Source organism: Eubalaena glacialis, chromosome 7 (genome assembly GCF_028564815.1).
Source record: "Eubalaena glacialis isolate mEubGla1 chromosome 7, mEubGla1.1.hap2.+ XY, whole genome shotgun sequence".
NCBI classification, from domain to species: domain Eukaryota; kingdom Metazoa; phylum Chordata; class Mammalia; order Artiodactyla; family Balaenidae; genus Eubalaena; species Eubalaena glacialis.
In genome coordinates this window covers 42,052,184-42,069,281 of record NC_083722.1, presented here as the reverse complement: position 1 = coordinate 42,069,281, position 17,098 = coordinate 42,052,184, and the positions used below count along the sequence as shown (strand labels likewise).

General features: G+C 42.9%; 1 protein-coding gene across 1 annotated transcript in view; it reads right to left on the bottom strand.

Moving 5' to 3' along the window:
- The window catches only part of LRRC1 (leucine rich repeat containing 1), a 131,930-nt gene that overhangs the window by 4,951 nt on the left and 109,881 nt on the right, over positions 1-17,098 (bottom strand). Inside the window, exon 11 of the mRNA XM_061195172.1 lies at positions 6,689-6,804. Within this exon, the coding sequence (XP_061051155.1) occupies positions 6,689-6,804 (116 nt within the window). The remainder of the gene's footprint in view (positions 1-6,688; positions 6,805-17,098) is intronic.

Here is a 17,098-nt window from a genome sequence, read left to right as displayed (position 1 = left end):
TTCTTCCTAAGTCAATGGGGACAGCCTCACCGGCAGGGCTGGAATAAGATCATGGCATCACCTGCTCCCAGTAGTACCTGGCAAATCGGGACGTGAGGAAGGTGAGGCCTTGGGTGCTGCAAAGTTTAAATTGCAGTTAAAATAAAGATTAAAAGTGTTTCTTTATGGACTCCACTTGCTCTCTCTGGGGAGATTATTTTAGGTATTCCATTTTAGACTTTTAAGTTTCTGAAAGCTCTCACTTCTCAGACACCTACGTGATAACTAATTTCCACCTCAGATTGCTTCAGTTTCGAAGGAGATAAAGCACTTTAAAAATTGTAATGTGATACCTAAAGATTAGTTTTCTATCTATGTTTGTACAAATATTTGACCAGTTAAATCTATTTAGTGACGACTGTCCCCAGAAACCATATGCACTTGGTACTTGGCGAAGATTACTTGGAGCAGAGGATCTCAACTAGGGGCAATTTTGCCCCTGGGGACACACCTGGCAATGTCTATAGACATTTTTGGGGGTGCTATTGACATCTAGTGGGTCAAGGCCCAGATGTTGCTAAATACCCTACAACGCATAGGACAGCCACGCAACAAAGAACTATCCAGCCCCAAATGGAACACTGCCAAGGGTGAAACGCTGCTCTAGTAAAAACCAAGGCTTTACAAAAGTTTAATTCACTCTGAAAACACCCGAACCTCTGCAGATACCAGGAATTTAAGGTTTAATGAACTTAAGGTTATATTTGATCAAGTATTGTCACTCTAAGGATGGCTCCATGGATTAAAGGATAGCTCCATCTTAGAAATGACTTACATTATTTAAGTCATATATAACATATATATATGTTACATATATATTATATATATAATATACATATATATATGTATATAACATATATACATATACATAACGTATAGAAATACGTTAACTAAAAATAAGCTAATCACAGTCTGTTACCTACAACAGGAGGCACATTTTCTTAAAAGAAATCTCTGGCCCATTCATTCTATAAGAAACTATGTGACAGCGTGTATTCCTGGGGTTCTTTCTTCTGTGAAATGGTACCTCTATCTCCATTTAACATACATGGGAGAGGTGCCTAAATGTCTCACCAACAGATTAATGCAGACTTATCAGACGTATTTTGAATTGACAGACTTACGGGAAATAAACTAGAACTCCAGGAAAAGCAGTTGTACTCCAGTATTATAAAACTAATCCAAGTAAAACGTAAGCACAGACTAACTAAGTTACTTTAATAGATGAAGTTAGAAATGATCAAAGAATGCAGACAGCATATTAACAAACTTTCTATAAGAACAATGAATACATTTCACAAAAGCCTTCCCATGTCCTAGTTAAGGAGGAGAGAAAATATTTTCTTTTCCTAAAAGTTAGTCCAGTCAAGGCTGACCCATCCCATACACACGCAGCGGGTGCAGTATTGGTTAAATACAGGGAACTGTGCCCACGTGGGAGTGAGGTTCTCAAGTTGATGCCATGAGAAGTGCCTATGTGAAAGGACCCTTGAAAAGACTCCGTGTGTTGTACACGCCACTATTTCACCAATGGCAGCCAAACTGGGTGGGAAATATGTGTTTTTAAATCCCAGAATCCACCCAGTGCAGTGACATGCACATACCAGGAGGATGCCTGGAGGGGTCTGAGGGCACAGCAACTCACAGCCCCACTTCCCCTGATTCTGAGCTATTGGTTCTTTGAGGGGGCTAGAAAGTGAAATCCCTGTGCTTATTTGTATAAGCGTACAAATGATCTCTCCCTCTGCCCAAAGGCTGTCACACACATACTCAAATGCAAGGAAGTTAAAGACACAAGGCAGGTATCTGCCAGACACTGTGACAGGACTTTTAAAAAAAAATATCCTAATACACTGGGGGGGTGCTTAAAAGACATCAAACCCTTTTTCATTTTATTGAACCAAAGGGTAATTTCTTTTGAAAGTTTGTCCCTATTTCTTTTTTAAAAAGGAATTAAGCTAATATCCTCCAGAATGTTTCAAGTTTCAACGTCTTGGGCAAGAAATCTCTACCTTCGAGAGAGTAAAGAAAAAATAAGTCAAGATTTGAAAGCTGGCATGACACACAGATACTAAAAACACGGTCATCGTGCCTTCTCAGACTAATAACTGGCTTCCCAGATAAATGCTAAAGCAAAGGTATAAACAAAAGGCTAAACAGAGCATCAATAATAAATAACAGCTGCTAAGGATGCAAATCATGTCATAAAAGCTAAAATAAATTACTAGACTCCATAACAACAGGTCTTAAAATCACATGCCACCAAGCCAGGTAAGACGGATGCATGGTCTAGAACACTGGTTTTCCTGCAAAGAATCAACGTGCCAGCTTGGATTCAGCTGCTGCCGGCCAAGCACACACCACACACGAGCTCGTTCACACATGTCTTATGGACAGAGGTGTTCCCAGTGTCAAAGAGGAAAAAAGCCCCTGCTCCCTGCCCAGTCTGCAAACAGAGACTCTTCGGGCTGGGCCGACCCTGTCGCTGACTCACTGCGGCCTGGGGGAGAAAGACACACACTCCTGTGTTTCTCTTGGGTGAACCATCCCAGATACAAGCCAGAAAACAGATTTTTTAAAAAAATCTGCTTTCCAGGGGAGTTAGTAATACATTTTTGGTTTATTCTGGTACCTTCTGTTCACTACAGGATCAACACAAGAAGCCGCAGCCCCATTTGTACACATCTCTGTGCTACATTTAGGACCACATTGTCCCAGAAATAAAAAGCCCGTGGTTACTATTTACATCAACAGTACAAGGAATAAAGCAAATGAACAACCAAACCGTGAGCTTCTCGTTTCCAGATACATCGGTGACCAGCCCGCTGAAGTGAACTTCCCCACCTCTGGCTATGATAGCAGTTGCTTTATCAAATTTATTTAGCAACTAAACATGGCCTACTGATTAACGTAATACTAACTAATAAACCTATGGCTGAATGCTTCTTACAATTGAATATTTCATCTGTTTGTTACCTCCTAGTAGAATTGTTAGTTTTAAGCACAGTTTTCAAAAATGTTTAAAGAGATACACAGAGAGAACATAATCAGAGAAAAAATGTAAACAATACCAAAATATCTAAAGTGAAAGCCCCCTGTAACCTCAAGTTTCCAGCCCTCCTCCAGGGGAACCACTTAATATTTTGGTGTTCTCTATAGGTAAGACTTTTTAAAAACAAAAACAGGAATGAGAGCACCAAGTACCGTCCACACTTGCTCTTTGCCCTGGGCATCGTGGGTCACAACGCAGAGAAATAGATCATTCTCTAGCTGCTCAGTATTCCAGTCTGGCTATACTGTTGTGTTGTGTTTTGTCTTTTAATATTTTTTCCAGCTTTATTGAGATATAATTGACATATACCACTGTGTAAATCTGAGGTGGACAATGTGATGATTTGATATACAAAGTTGGTGCTGTCTGAGGATGCAGGACCCGCGGATGCGGAGGGCCAACTATGCTGCGGCATCTTATATAAGGGGCTGGGGCGTCTGCCCATGTTGGTACCCTCGGGGGTGCTGCAACCAATCCCCCCAGGGATACGGAGGGATGACTGTTTCGTGAAATGATTACCTCAGGAGGCTTAGTATCTCCATCTCCTCACATAGTCACCATAGTGAGTGTGTATGTGTGTGTGTGTGTGTGTATGTGTCTGTGTGTTGGAAACATTTAAGATCTACTCTCTTAGCACCTTTAGAGGATATAATACAGTGTTGTTAACTACAGTCATCATGCTGTATGTTAGATCCCCAGAACTTATTCATCTGCTAACTGGAAATTTGTACCCTTTGACTGGCATCTCCTAATTTCCCCCACCCGCTGGCCCCTGGCAACCAACAGTCCACTCTCTGTTTCTATGAGTGCAGCTTGTTTAGATTTCACATAAAAGTGAGATCACACAGTATTTGTCTTTCTCTGTCTAACTTATTTCACTTAGCAAAAGGCCCTCAAGGTCCATCCTTGTTGTCGTAAATGGCACGATTTCCGACTTTCTCATGGCTGAATAATATTCCACTTCATATATACGTATATATGTGTGTACACACTCACACTCACACACACACACACATCTTCTTTATTCATTCACCTGTTAGATGCTTAGGCTATTTCCATATTTTAGCTACTGTGAATAAAGCTGCAATGAACATGAGAGTGCAGATACCTCTTGGATATCCTGTTTTCTTTTCGTTTGGGTATATATATACCCAGAAGTTGAACTGCTGGATCGTATGGTGGTTCTATTTATAATTTCTTGAGGACACTCCATACTGTTTTCCATGGTGGATGCAGCAACTTACATTCCCGCCAGCACTGCACAAGGGTTCCCTTTTTGCTGCGTCATCACCAACACGTGTTACCCCTTGTCTTTTTGATAAAAAGCCATCCTAATAGGTATAAGGTGATACCTTTTAGGCTTTTTAATTTATTTTTTGGATCATGAAATTCAAAGTTACAAACTATTTCTGTTGACAGCCATGGTTTGCAGTATTTGGTACTAGTAATATTGCGAGGAAGATGCTCCAATACCCGATTTTGTGTACTTGGTGGATAGTCATATGGGAAAGAACCTAAGAGTTAAGGACATCTGTATTCTGGGCCCATAGCTGGTTGCTGATACAAGGCACCTCCTCTATTACTGTACCAAAAGGCTTGGTGCTTTAGTCTCCAAGTGGCATTTTAGCGTTATCCTTGCTATAATTTTCCTATCAAACGTGTCAAAAAAAGTTTCTGGGAACCGACATGCAGTCTCCCTGTGCCATTTGCTATTTTTATATGCTTGGGGGGAGAGGCAGAAACTTCTGTTGTATTTGGTAGGACTTCCCATGGTGTGACATTTCTGCAAGCTGGAAAGCTAACATGGTAGCCTCTTTTCACCTGGAGGGTATCAGTTTCTCTACTGATACTTTAAGTAAGTAGTAATTAAATATTTTAATAAGCTTAAAATCTGGTTATGCATCTATATATACAATGGACTAAATGACACACCTAACTGACTCAGATGACAGCTATGGCACTCGACTTTTTAATTGGTTTTTTTCCACCCTGGCCCAGGCATAATAAATATCGAACTTTCCCTTCTCCTGAGAACTTGAGAATGGGGGTCTTCACTCGTGTGAAAAACAGCCATCTTTCTGCTCGAGAATTAGTGATGCAACTCCGTGCTCCCCAAAGTGGCAAGAACTGGGGCGGGTCTGGAATCACTGAGCTTCTACTGCTGTAGGCAGAGGTTAGGAGGGAAGTGCCCTTCTCAAGCTGCATGTCTCCTGTTGGGCTTAATCCAAGCAGAAATTCAACATCCAGCTCAAATTAATTCTGAGTTTCCAGTCACCAGTGAATGGCCTTAAGAATCTATCAGGATGTCCTGAAAGCATCAACTTTAAAACGGTGAGGGTTTCCTGAGGCCATAACTCATCACCAGGTTCCCCCGAGTCCTGCTGTTTAGCACTGCTGTCCACGATCCATTAGCAGGAGTGAAAAATGGTGGCTCGTGCCTGACCTGTGAGCAGCGAATCACGTAGCACACAATCCCCCAGACACTCTTTGGATCGCTGGCCTTTACCATTTTGAAGCATTGATCATCTTCCCCTGGTCCAGCACGTTTTCTCCCATCTAACTATATAACACCCAAAAGCATTTTTTAAATTCCTTTTGGCAACACAGCCTGTGATATCAGGCCCTGTGCAGTGGCCTGCAAGCCATTCTGCAAAAAACGAACATTTTTAACATTTCCATTCAGTCGACAAATATTCACCAGGCATCTACTGAAGGGACAAATCACAATGACACACAAACCATCACATCTAACTTTAGGTAACTTTAATTTCAGGAGGGTTGCATGCAGGTAAACAAGCAATTATCATCAGGGTAATTCAGAAATGCAGACCCAGAGAGGAGGCTTCCTGGAGAAAAGAGGAGCATGAGTGCCAAAGGATAAAAGTAGGGAAACAGAGAAGGTGTCAGAGGTGGAAAGAAGAGCCTGGGTAGGCGGGCTCAGGGGAAGGAAAGCGCAGTGACATTCGCAGTGATGAAATTGGTTCAGAATGGCTGAAATGACTCTAGTCCACATTCCAGAGTCTGGCAAGCAGCCCACGGGCCTCTGACCCAGAATTCGAGAGATGGCGCTGCTGTGACCTTGGGGACACAGACTGGTGGCTCGTCAGGTTTTTTAGACTATGAAACACCTGGCAATTCTGACATTAGCTGTGGATCTTCTCACCAGCAAAGTGTCCCTGAATACAATTTTGTTCACAATGTCAGGGGGTTCAGAGTCACGGGCAGGACACATCAAAACCCCTGGCTAAAATCTAGCTCAGACTCATGGGAGCTCTTTTTTCAGATGAGGAAACCAAGGTCCACAATGACATACGGAAGCCAGTTATAAAAGCCAAGACCTAGGTCTCCCTCCCCCTTCCATCGCAGTACCGCCATCTGGGAAGCATGTGTCCGGCCGTGCCCGCCGTAACCTTAAAGGACTCCATGCTCTGGCCGCCCTTGACCTTGTCCACTCCATCCGGCTCCATCACTCCAGCTCCCAGACTGGGAGCTTCCAGGCCTGGCTAATGCGACCAATCAGGATATATTTTACAAGGTGGAGCAAAGGCAAGACAGCCAAGGCTGGGGTGGATGACTGTTTGCTTGTCTCGGGCTTACCTGTTCCCTGCCACGTCCAGGACGTGCAGCTCAGCGGCCCGTGACACCTCCGCAGGGATCCGAGTCAGCCTGTTGTCGCGCACGCAGAACACAGTGAGGCTGCTGCACCCGCCGATCTATGATGGGAAAGAAAACATGACTGTTTTCCAGGTTTTTCTGGGAGATGGGGGTGGGACTGGAGGGTCTTGTTCATCAAATGGCATGAAAAGGATGCACAAAATAACATCACACGATTTTTAAGTCTCACTGATGACCAACTATGATTGATTTAAATCATATAAAACACTGAGTCGTCCAGTAAGCTTAAAAATCTCTGCAAAACATTAAACACGTATGTTCTAAATTAAGTCAAGAAAATAAACAATACAGTTCAAAAACTGCATTCTGAACAGAAAGTCATTTTCTACTGCTACCTAATGCAACTGCATCTTTTAAATATGTTAACCAGACAACACACGTCCAGACATATAGTATTTGGTAATATGGGAGTTTAAGAATTCTAGGTTGGAAAAGAATATGAAAAGAATATGAAAAAGGAGATTTTATATATATATATATATATATATATATATATATATATATATATATATATATATATAGCTGAATCACTTTGCTGCACACCAGAAACTAACACAACATTGTAAATCAACTATACTTTAATAAAAAAATTAAATTTAAAAAAAAGAATTCTAGGTTTCAAAAGTCAGGCCAAAGGTGATACACACACACACACACACACACACATGCACACACACACACCCCTTTGAAGACCTGCCCATTATGTTAACTTCAGTGTTCCAGTCTCTTTAAAAAAAAAAAGAAAAAGAGGAACATCTGAGAGATGATACATTGATTTCTACCATACATCTTTTAATAGCCTTTGGTCATTCACAACTTAATTTGATAAATTCGTTGCCCTTTGACAAATGCAAAATGAACCATCTTTTAGCAAAAAGTGAATTTGGTCGGCTATGACCTACTGCTGAAAGCACACGTCGATATCTGCGTCCACACCAAATTTGATTCCCCTTTTATTTTAAGTAACCGATTCAAAGGTAATTGAGCTTAGTATGAGTCTAGTCTTCACAAAAGAATTCAAGGACTCTCTTGAATAAGCTGCCTGTGGTTTCTACAGTCAGGAAAGCTGAACGAAGGGGTTGCAAAACCAGCTGGGTCCCAGACACAACATCCCGCAGGCCTGCGTCCACGCTACACTCTCCGCACATGCGCTGTTCTGACTCAGGGCAGCTGGGGAAAAGGGCTGATGAAGGGACCTATTGATTCTGATACATGGAAAAGTACCCCAGAGCCTCCGCCAGAGAAGCCAAGACACCCGGCTCTTCATCAGTATCTGAATATACCTTCTGCCCTTTTCTATTTATCTCTATGTTAAATGTACGTCTGTATCTTAAAAAGCGAAATGCACATTTATGAAACTGCTACATAATTACCTTTGTGCACAATCTTTTTATGTCTTCCCTTAGGAGTTAATATAAGGATTTTGAAATAATATAATTAACCACAGCATGTAACCATAATGAATGTTAAAAGAAAACTAAACACACAAGAAAACACAGACTAACATTCCTCTCTGGTCACCTGGAAACACCCAGAGACGTACTGTTCCCCTCGTTTCTCAGTATTCACATTTCCCAGCCCAGAAAAACTGGTTTGCTCACTGTCCTCTAAAAGACATCCTGTATTTTCAGTAGCACTGTTTCTTATAGATACACCCTTCTTCTTTCTGTCTTTTTTAAATCTTACCATCACCCCCAATTAGCTAAACATCCTCTACCCTGAAAAGCCTTCCCAGAACCCCTGGTCCACGTCAATCCGTTTCCTTCCTAACTATGGTCCACACAAACCCTCTGACAGATCGTTTGATGGGGCTGTTTAATTTGCACGCTTACATGTCATCAGGGTGCTTGGCATCCTCTCTGCCCAAAGGTGAAGCCCAGCTACCTGCCAACATTCCTCATGAAGGTATGTCTACACACCTGTATTTGTTTACTTATTACTGAAAGGCTGCTACTTAAAGTTGTCATCCACTTCTATGTGTAACAATGGAGACCACAAAACTCTTTTCCCTGGTAAGAATTACTACGGCGGCCTCTCATGTTTTGTAAATATCATGTCCTAAGAGGCATATCTTCTGTGGGGCCTGGCATTCTTCCCTCCCTTGAGGAAGGGGATCAGTTTAATCCAGGTGCCCAGGCACCTCCCAGAAGGAAAGGAATCAAAACCCTGGACACCCTGGATCGTGTGAGGACCGACACGATTCGATTTTCTCTGATGAATTTAGGTGACCCCAACAAAGACTGACCCATGGGGAGGTCCCCGTGGGGCCCGGCCCCGCTCCATGTGGACGGGGATCCTCACCGGGTCTGCGAGCCAGGAGGGGGGCCTTCTGGGTCAGCACGTGGCTGAGGCCGGTCATGCCTCATGCCGGCCTGGCTTTGAGGAGACAGGGCTTATCTGGACTCCGGGGAGGCAAAGCAGGTATCGGTTATTTACACACAGAGCCGAGGCTGCATCGTGATTTGGGGCTTCGCTTTGTCAGGAAGCTGCCCACTGCCCCGGCCACCGGTGGGGTCTTTGTTTGGGGGGCCTACTGTTGCATACACCATGTGAACATTTTCAATTTGTACCGTGTGCCTATACCATCTACTCCTAAAAATTAATTAACTAACGAAAGTGGGTCAGAGAGGTCTCTGAAAGTCGTCCGTGCAATAAAAGTTCCGGACAAGTTCACCCCGCTTACGTACTTTGGGGGAAAGGACGGGAACTCCCGGTGGAGGGTGTGCACTGCCTACGTGTTTACAGCCTGCGATTTATTGTTTTCTCTTTCCTTCCCCGCTCTACTCTCACACCATTTGAGAGGTCAAGGGGAGGAAGGCAGTGTATCCAAGAGCCTCAGGCGCTCTGGGTGGACAAGGCCGGTGAGTGGCCTCTGCGCGCCACTGGCCATGTTTTCAGGAAATGATGAGGACAAAGAGCCCGTCTGGGCTGAATGTGTGAGGGCTGCCTAACGGGGCAGAAAGCAAAGGACACGCTCACGCCAAGCCAGCTGGGAGGGCATGGCGCAAAGCTCTGGCTTTCGGAAAAGATGATCGAGCAGCCAAAACCATGATTCAAAAGACAGAGTTCTTCACAGACGTCAGAGGGGGATGCGGGGTGACGGAGAGAGGGGGCTCTGCGATCTCACAGACCAGGGGTGGAACTTAGGCTCCGTCCTAGGTCCTGTGGATTTGGATATGTTACTTTAGCAAAAGTAACAATAAGCATTAGATGGAACGAAACCACCTATCACAGCCCCTATCCTAGGACCTGGCCTATTGCTGCTGCCAAATAAACGTAGCTGTGGTTTTTCCAAGAAGTGAAAGTCCCAGGTCCCAGTGACAGGCTGTCCACACCTGAGCCCCTGCCGTGTTGCTGGAACTGTGCTGAGGTTGCCCACCTCTGCCCTGGACGCCCCAGAACCTCCTAAAACACTGTCCCCCTGACGGTGCATCACAGTGACATTCTGTGTTCATAGGAGTGAAGAACTGGCCTGAGTTCAGTATTGCATTCTGCATCATTCGCATGTATTTCTGCTTTCTCTTTTGGGTTCAGGAGGCAGAGTTTACAGGCTCCTTAGGGGTCAACAGGATAAAATGTCTCCATCACTTAGAAATTCTGGGAAGCAGAGCCACTGTTTAAATAACTTATTACCAGTTACGTAGGAAGCTGATATTTTCAAACTCCCTGTAACCACAAAGTAGCACACAAGGATAGCAGCACCAGAGAAAAGAATATGAGGGCTTGGACTTGGATTCTCTGAGAATTACAGAACGTAGCTAAGGACCCTTGTTAAGCTGTTCTGTGTTCTCCTAATTCAAGACAATACTGTCCGTAACTCTTTGGCACTGATCTGATCCATCTCAAGGATATGGGACCTGCAGATCACTGAGCAAACCTTCAGTCAGGTCAACCTTCCCTGAGTATTAACTGCCTGCAGGCGACAGCTTACAGGAGATAATCAGACAGATTGCATGACTCAAAGAGGAAGCCTGCATTGGTCACCTTCGCCTATAGCCTGCCTTGTGAATACCCGCCCCGAGTGGAAAGGAACTTTCATTTTCCTTCGGCATCTTCCTTTCGATATTATTTGTAACAGAACTGAACCCACATTTCACTGGCAAGAGGGAAAATGTACAATAAGCAAAATCTGGTCAAAATCCTATTTGAACAGAAATAACATGAGGTATAATTTTAGAAACCAAAGACTATTTTTTGCCTTTCCCATGATCATCTGTGGCATATTATTCAAATGTTCCCTGCTCCAGAAATATTTTGGAAACCATGTGGTTTTGGGACTCCCTGAATTGTTGGGCCACTGACATCAAAATATCCACTAACAGCGACAGCATTCTTCTAATTATAAGAAAGTAACTTAGTTGACTGGAAAATAAAAACCACATACACACACGCACGAAAGCACAAGGAGAAAATAACTCAAACCAAATCCTGCCACGAAGGGATAATCAGTCGTAACATTTTGAGGTTCAAATGCCATGCATTTGTGATTATAAGAATGCACTTCAACAGAATTAGGACCAGCCCTATGATCTTTAGCACCTCTGTTTGCATACGGAATCAAGAATGTCTTCCCATGTCATTTTGCTTCTAACAGGATTTTTACTGACCACATAGTTATTTCCTTCTACGTGTGTATCACAGATTACTTAGCAGATCACCACTGTAGACACTGCTAATTAGTTCTACCATTTCTTTGCTGTGTGATCCTGGGCAAGTTACTTAACCTCTCTGAGTCTTAGCTTAGAAATCAATATCTGTTGGATGCTGATGATGATTTACCTATACCTCATTGAATTGTTGTGAAAATCAGACAAGAATTAGCCTGAAGGCACTTGGCACAGGGCCTGGCACATGTCAGCTCCCTCCAGACATGTTTGGCATGGTGCCTGGAACACGTTAGACGCTCCTGCATACACTGGGAGAAATAATCTCGTGCATGATTCTCAGTGTACATCCATAATTGTTCTCCTAGGATAAATTCCTAGAAGTGGAATTACAGAATCAAAGGGTATGCATATTTTTCAAATTGTTAATACTACTACCAAATTCCCTTCCAGAGAAGCCATAATAATTTATATTTCCATGATAACAGGCACTTTCCTGTACTCTCACCAATATTTGGTATATTATTATATTTTTTAAATCTTGAAAATTTGATAGGTGAAAATGCTTCAATTAACATTTTGTGAATAATGATTTCACATTAAAAGTCATTTCTATTTTTTTCTCCTGTGAATCACTTACTGGTTTTTGTGGGGGGTTCTTTGCTTTTCTTTCTGTCCACTTTTCTAGAGTGGGTACATCTCTTTTCTCAATGATGTGAAAGAATTTCTAACAGAGTAAGGAAAGACAGCCTTCACGTGTGATGCTGTAAACGTCACCTTGCCCCCAGCCTGTCTTTATTTTCTTGAAGGTCAGAAATCTCATTTTCACGTAGACAAGTCCATCAACTGTTTCTTTTATGAGTTATTTCCTCTTTCAAGTTTAGGAATGCCTTTTCTATCCTGAAACCCAACGGTCAGCTTTTTTTTTTTTTTTTTTTTAATTCTAGCATTTTTAGGTTTTGTCGTATCTCTTTTATTTATCAATAATTCACTTTAGAACATCATGGGAACTTACTCTAGAAGAATTTTAAATTGTACTAATAAGAAGGCAGAAAGCTATCCACAAAATGAATACTCTATCACCATGGGCATTTCTGAATAGCACAATAATATCTGTGGGTGATCCGTGTTTACAGATTGCCTGATAAAGGAAAGCTTTGACGAATGATCTGCAAATCCTCCCTTGTCCCATCTGACTGGACAGGTATGATGTAGGTAGAGTCACTTCCATTTTGACTTAATGGAGACAAGAGACTAAGCCCTAAACTTGGATATATACTCCATTTCTTCCAGCCAGAAACTCTCTGTGGTCTAGGTTATTTAACGATAAGATGTGGCTGGAAATACTATAAAGTTTGTGTCTATCTTCATACCCATGATCACGCATACACCGACTTCCTGTCTATCCACGAATCAGAGTCTCTTCCCCTTAATTCTTCCCTCCACCAAAAACAGGGTTTTTTAGGGAACTTCCTTATCATAGAAACATACATACTTGAGCAACGGGATGAGAAATAAAAGACGCAAGTAAGTGGTTTGAAAAATCAGAAGCATGCCACATGTAGCAAATAAAGCGAATCTAGCCTGTCCCTCAGAGACAGAATCGTGCCAACAAAGTAGAATTTGGTGAAGGCAGATGAGCCCCCAAGGTATGCCTTTCAGAATTTCTGAATAACTTAAGATGTAATTCACAGAAAAGCATTCTTTTGAGAGAGAATAATCAGAACAAATCTGACAAACACATAGCAAAACCAGGTTCCAGGCCATGCAGTCATTTAAAGAAACAACAAAAAAAAACTGAGTTTCGAGGAAAATGTCCAATGTTTTACAATGAAGAGCACACAAAGTTGTCAGCCGATCTGAATCTTCATGCATTTGAGAAGCAGAATGGAAGTCAGAGACGCAACTGTGGTCTGAAAAATACTTACAAGATTGCAAGTTTACCTGACTTTTCTAAATTTCCAAGCAGCTAACAATTAAGAAAACAAGAGACATTCATTGATTTGCAAATGTTTACTACACATAACACCACACAACACAAACAGAATCTATTATTGTGAACCACACAGTGCAAACATTTTCCCCTCAACCATTTGGGGAAAAAATGCAAATAAATGCTGCTATAGACGAAGGAACTGTGCTGTAAAACTGACAATGTGTGATACTATCAAATGTGGGGAAAAAAAGACAAAAAAGAGGAAGAACTACACAGCACACCAGACCAATGGCCATTAATACAACTATGGATTTGGGGCATATAAATGGAATTGGTCAGCATTTCAGTTTCGATGTGTCATGCGTGCGACTTAATTGTTCAAGAGGAAGTAATCACGTTTGGAAAGAAAAGAATCCAATCAGGAGAGTGCAGGATTTGATGGGATGGTATCAAGCTTGGAGGCAGAGTGTATGCACACACGTGGCATTCCCCCTATACACACACTCACACTCACACCAGACCAACAAACAAGACCCTGTTCAAGGTGAGGGGCCCATCGATGATTTGGCAGCTCAGCCCGAGGGTCAGAGGCCAGCACTGCCCGTTTCTGCAGGGTCACCAAGCTGGGACCCACAGCAGAATTGGGACACGTCCTAGCCTGGGAGCTCAGAGTATGTGAGTCGGAGTGAAATGGGCTAGAAAAGAGCCAGTCCCCAGGGTCCTAAACAGCTCTGCTTTCTCGGGCAGCTGAAGGAAAAGGCACAAACTTCATTCCTTGATGAAACTCCAAATGCCAGGAAAGCGATCATATCAATAATTTCATTCTCTCAGAGTGAAAACAGGGCTGATGGTAATATGATGGAGACAGTTTACAAGAAGAAACTCCTCACGTTCTTGTCTAAAATGTGTTCCTTTCAAAGAGCAGATCCAAAGAGAGGGATGGGGACATGACAGGTGGGTGGTGACCTTGCTGGGGATTAGCATCATACTCAGAAGCCCTCTCTTTGGCATTTACTGAAACTATTCCTCAAATGTATTAATTTTCTAAAGTGTCCAAACTAAAGATGATTCGACCTTCCTTTACCCAATCAAGGTCCTGCCTTACGTCAAGGTCACAGCAATGAAAAGGTAGGTTCAATCTGCTTTTATGGGCTTGGCCATCTGGGGACACATCTGGAACCCATTCTCCCGACTCCCAGCTGTGTGAGCCCCGGTGGGGAAAGCTTCTCACCAGCCTCAGTTTCCTCATCTGTAAAGTGAGGAAATCCTCACGGCCTCAAAAAGCTGTTGTGACGATTCAATGAACATACACAACAGCACCTAGTGTAGTGCAGGGCATTGAGAAAGGAAGTCATGAATCTTTTCTACTTCTCCCTGCATGTGTTTATGTGTCCGATCTACACCCATCCACACGTGCTCTCCAACAAGAGTACAATTAAATGCTCAGAACACCAGCTCTGTGTTTCGGTTTATTGCTTTGAGACTGGAACCAAAACATGTTGATGAGCAGATTCTCTCGTGTCCCAGTTTAGCTGAGATGGAGATTTAGGTCTTTCTGCTGGAAACAGAACGTAGTCACATTTATAACAAACATCCTTATGCTTCCACTCAGGAAGGCTGGCCGTCCTCACCCAGGGACAAGCTTGGGCTGCCGAGAGTAGAACACCCAGATGGGGAAGGGAAAGAAGACACCAAGCCAAGTCGGACACCCAGAGAAGCGGCCCTGGGAGCGTAAGAACCCCTCGAGCTCTGGCTGAAGGGCAGCTTTGAAACTATTCCAAAACAGATGTTAGAAAGGGTCAAACAGAGAAATAAGGAGGAAACCGCGCCTGGCCAGTGGTCATCATATCAGAGGACACAGCACCTTTACATATGAGGCCTTGGCCAGGGGGAGGGGCTCACCAACGGCTCACTTGATGGGCAGCGGGGGGGTGGGTGGGAGAGTGGAGAAATGGCATCTTAAACTTTATTTTAGGCCCTACTGCTAATAAAAAATCAAGCTCAGTACGACCCATTTCCAATCAGGTTCTCCTGGTTCCAAATAGAAAGCAAGCCTTCCTTTTAAACAATGGCCCATTCGCCTCCCTGTGTGATCTGTCTCAGGTGTCCTCCCCATTCTCAGTATTGGCACCTCCTTTGCCAGAACTGAAATGCCACTAAGCTGCACAGCTATGCCTGCAAACGATGGTGACTGTCTCTTTTCTCCTGCGTGAAGCACTGACCAAAAAATCCTAAGAACCTGGCCCGACCTTCCCAGGAGTCCTCCTCTACTTGGAGGGCTCACTCCCTCTCTCCCGGAGGCGAGCCTCTGCCCAGGAAGACACTCCATCAAGATCCGTTTTTACGACTCCAACAGCTATGGGACAGTTTAACTCCTCATAAACCCAGTCAAACCCAAAGTCATCCCCTTCCTCTGCCCAACTCCCAGATCACCCCTTCCTGTCCATGGTGTCACTGTTCTCCTAGGTCAACCCCAAAATGTCATTCTCTCTATCCCCCTACGAATTCACCTTTCCCAACTCTGCTCACAGCCATCTGGACCCACCTACTCTCCTTAATGTTACTGATGATCATTCTTTGATACAATTCCTCCAACCATCCCTGAATCCACAGACGAGAGTTTACACCTTTAAAAAGCATCACAATCCAAAGTCTTGGAAATAGAATAGACAAAATGCAAGAAACATTTAACAAGGACGTAGAAGAACTAAAGAGGAACCAAGAAACGATGACAAGCACAATAAATGAAATTAAAAATACTCTAGATGGGATCAATAGCAGAATAACTGAGGCAGAAGAACGGATAAGTGACCTGGAAGATAAAATGGTGGAAATAACTACTGCAGACCAGAATAAAGAAAAAAGAATGAAAAGAACTGAGGACAGTCTCAGAGACCTCTGGGACAACATTAAACGCACCAACATTCGAATTATAGGGGTCCCAGAAGAAGAAGAGAAAAAGAAAGGGACTGAGAAAATATTTGAAGAGATTATAGTTGAAAACTTCCCTAATATGGGAAAGGAAATAGTTAATCAAGTCCTGGAAGCACAGAGAGTCCCATACAGGATAAATCCAAGGAGAAACACACCAAGACACATATTAATCAAACTATCAAAAATGAAATATAAAGAAAACATATTAAAAGCAGCAAGGGAAAAACAACAGATAACACACAAGGGCATCCCCATAAGGTTAACAGCTGATCTTTCAGCAGAAACGCTGCAAGCCAGAAGGGAGTGGCAGGATATACTTAAAGTGATGAAGGAGAAAAACCTACAACCAAGATTACTCTACCCAGCAAGGATCTCATTCAGATTTGATGGAGAAATTAAAACCTTTACAGACAAGCAAAAGCTGAGAGAGTTCAGCACCACAAAACCAGCTTTACAACAAATGCTAAAGGAACTTCTCTAGGCAAGAAACACAAGAGAAGGAAAACACCTACAATAACAAACCCAAAACATTTAAGAAAATGGGAATAGGAACATACATATCGATAATTACCTTAAATGTAAATGGATTAAATGCTCCCACCAAAAGACACAGACTGGCTGAATGGATACAAAAACAAGACCCAGATATATGCTGTCTACAAGAGACCCACTTCAGACCTAGAGACACATACAGACTGAAAGTGAGGGGATGGAAAAAGATATTCCATGCAAATGGAAATCAAAAGAAAGCTGGAGTAGCAATTCTCATATCAGACAAAATAGACTTTAAAATAAAGACAATTACAAGAGACAAAGACGGACACTATATAATGATCAAGGGATCGATCCAAGAGGAAG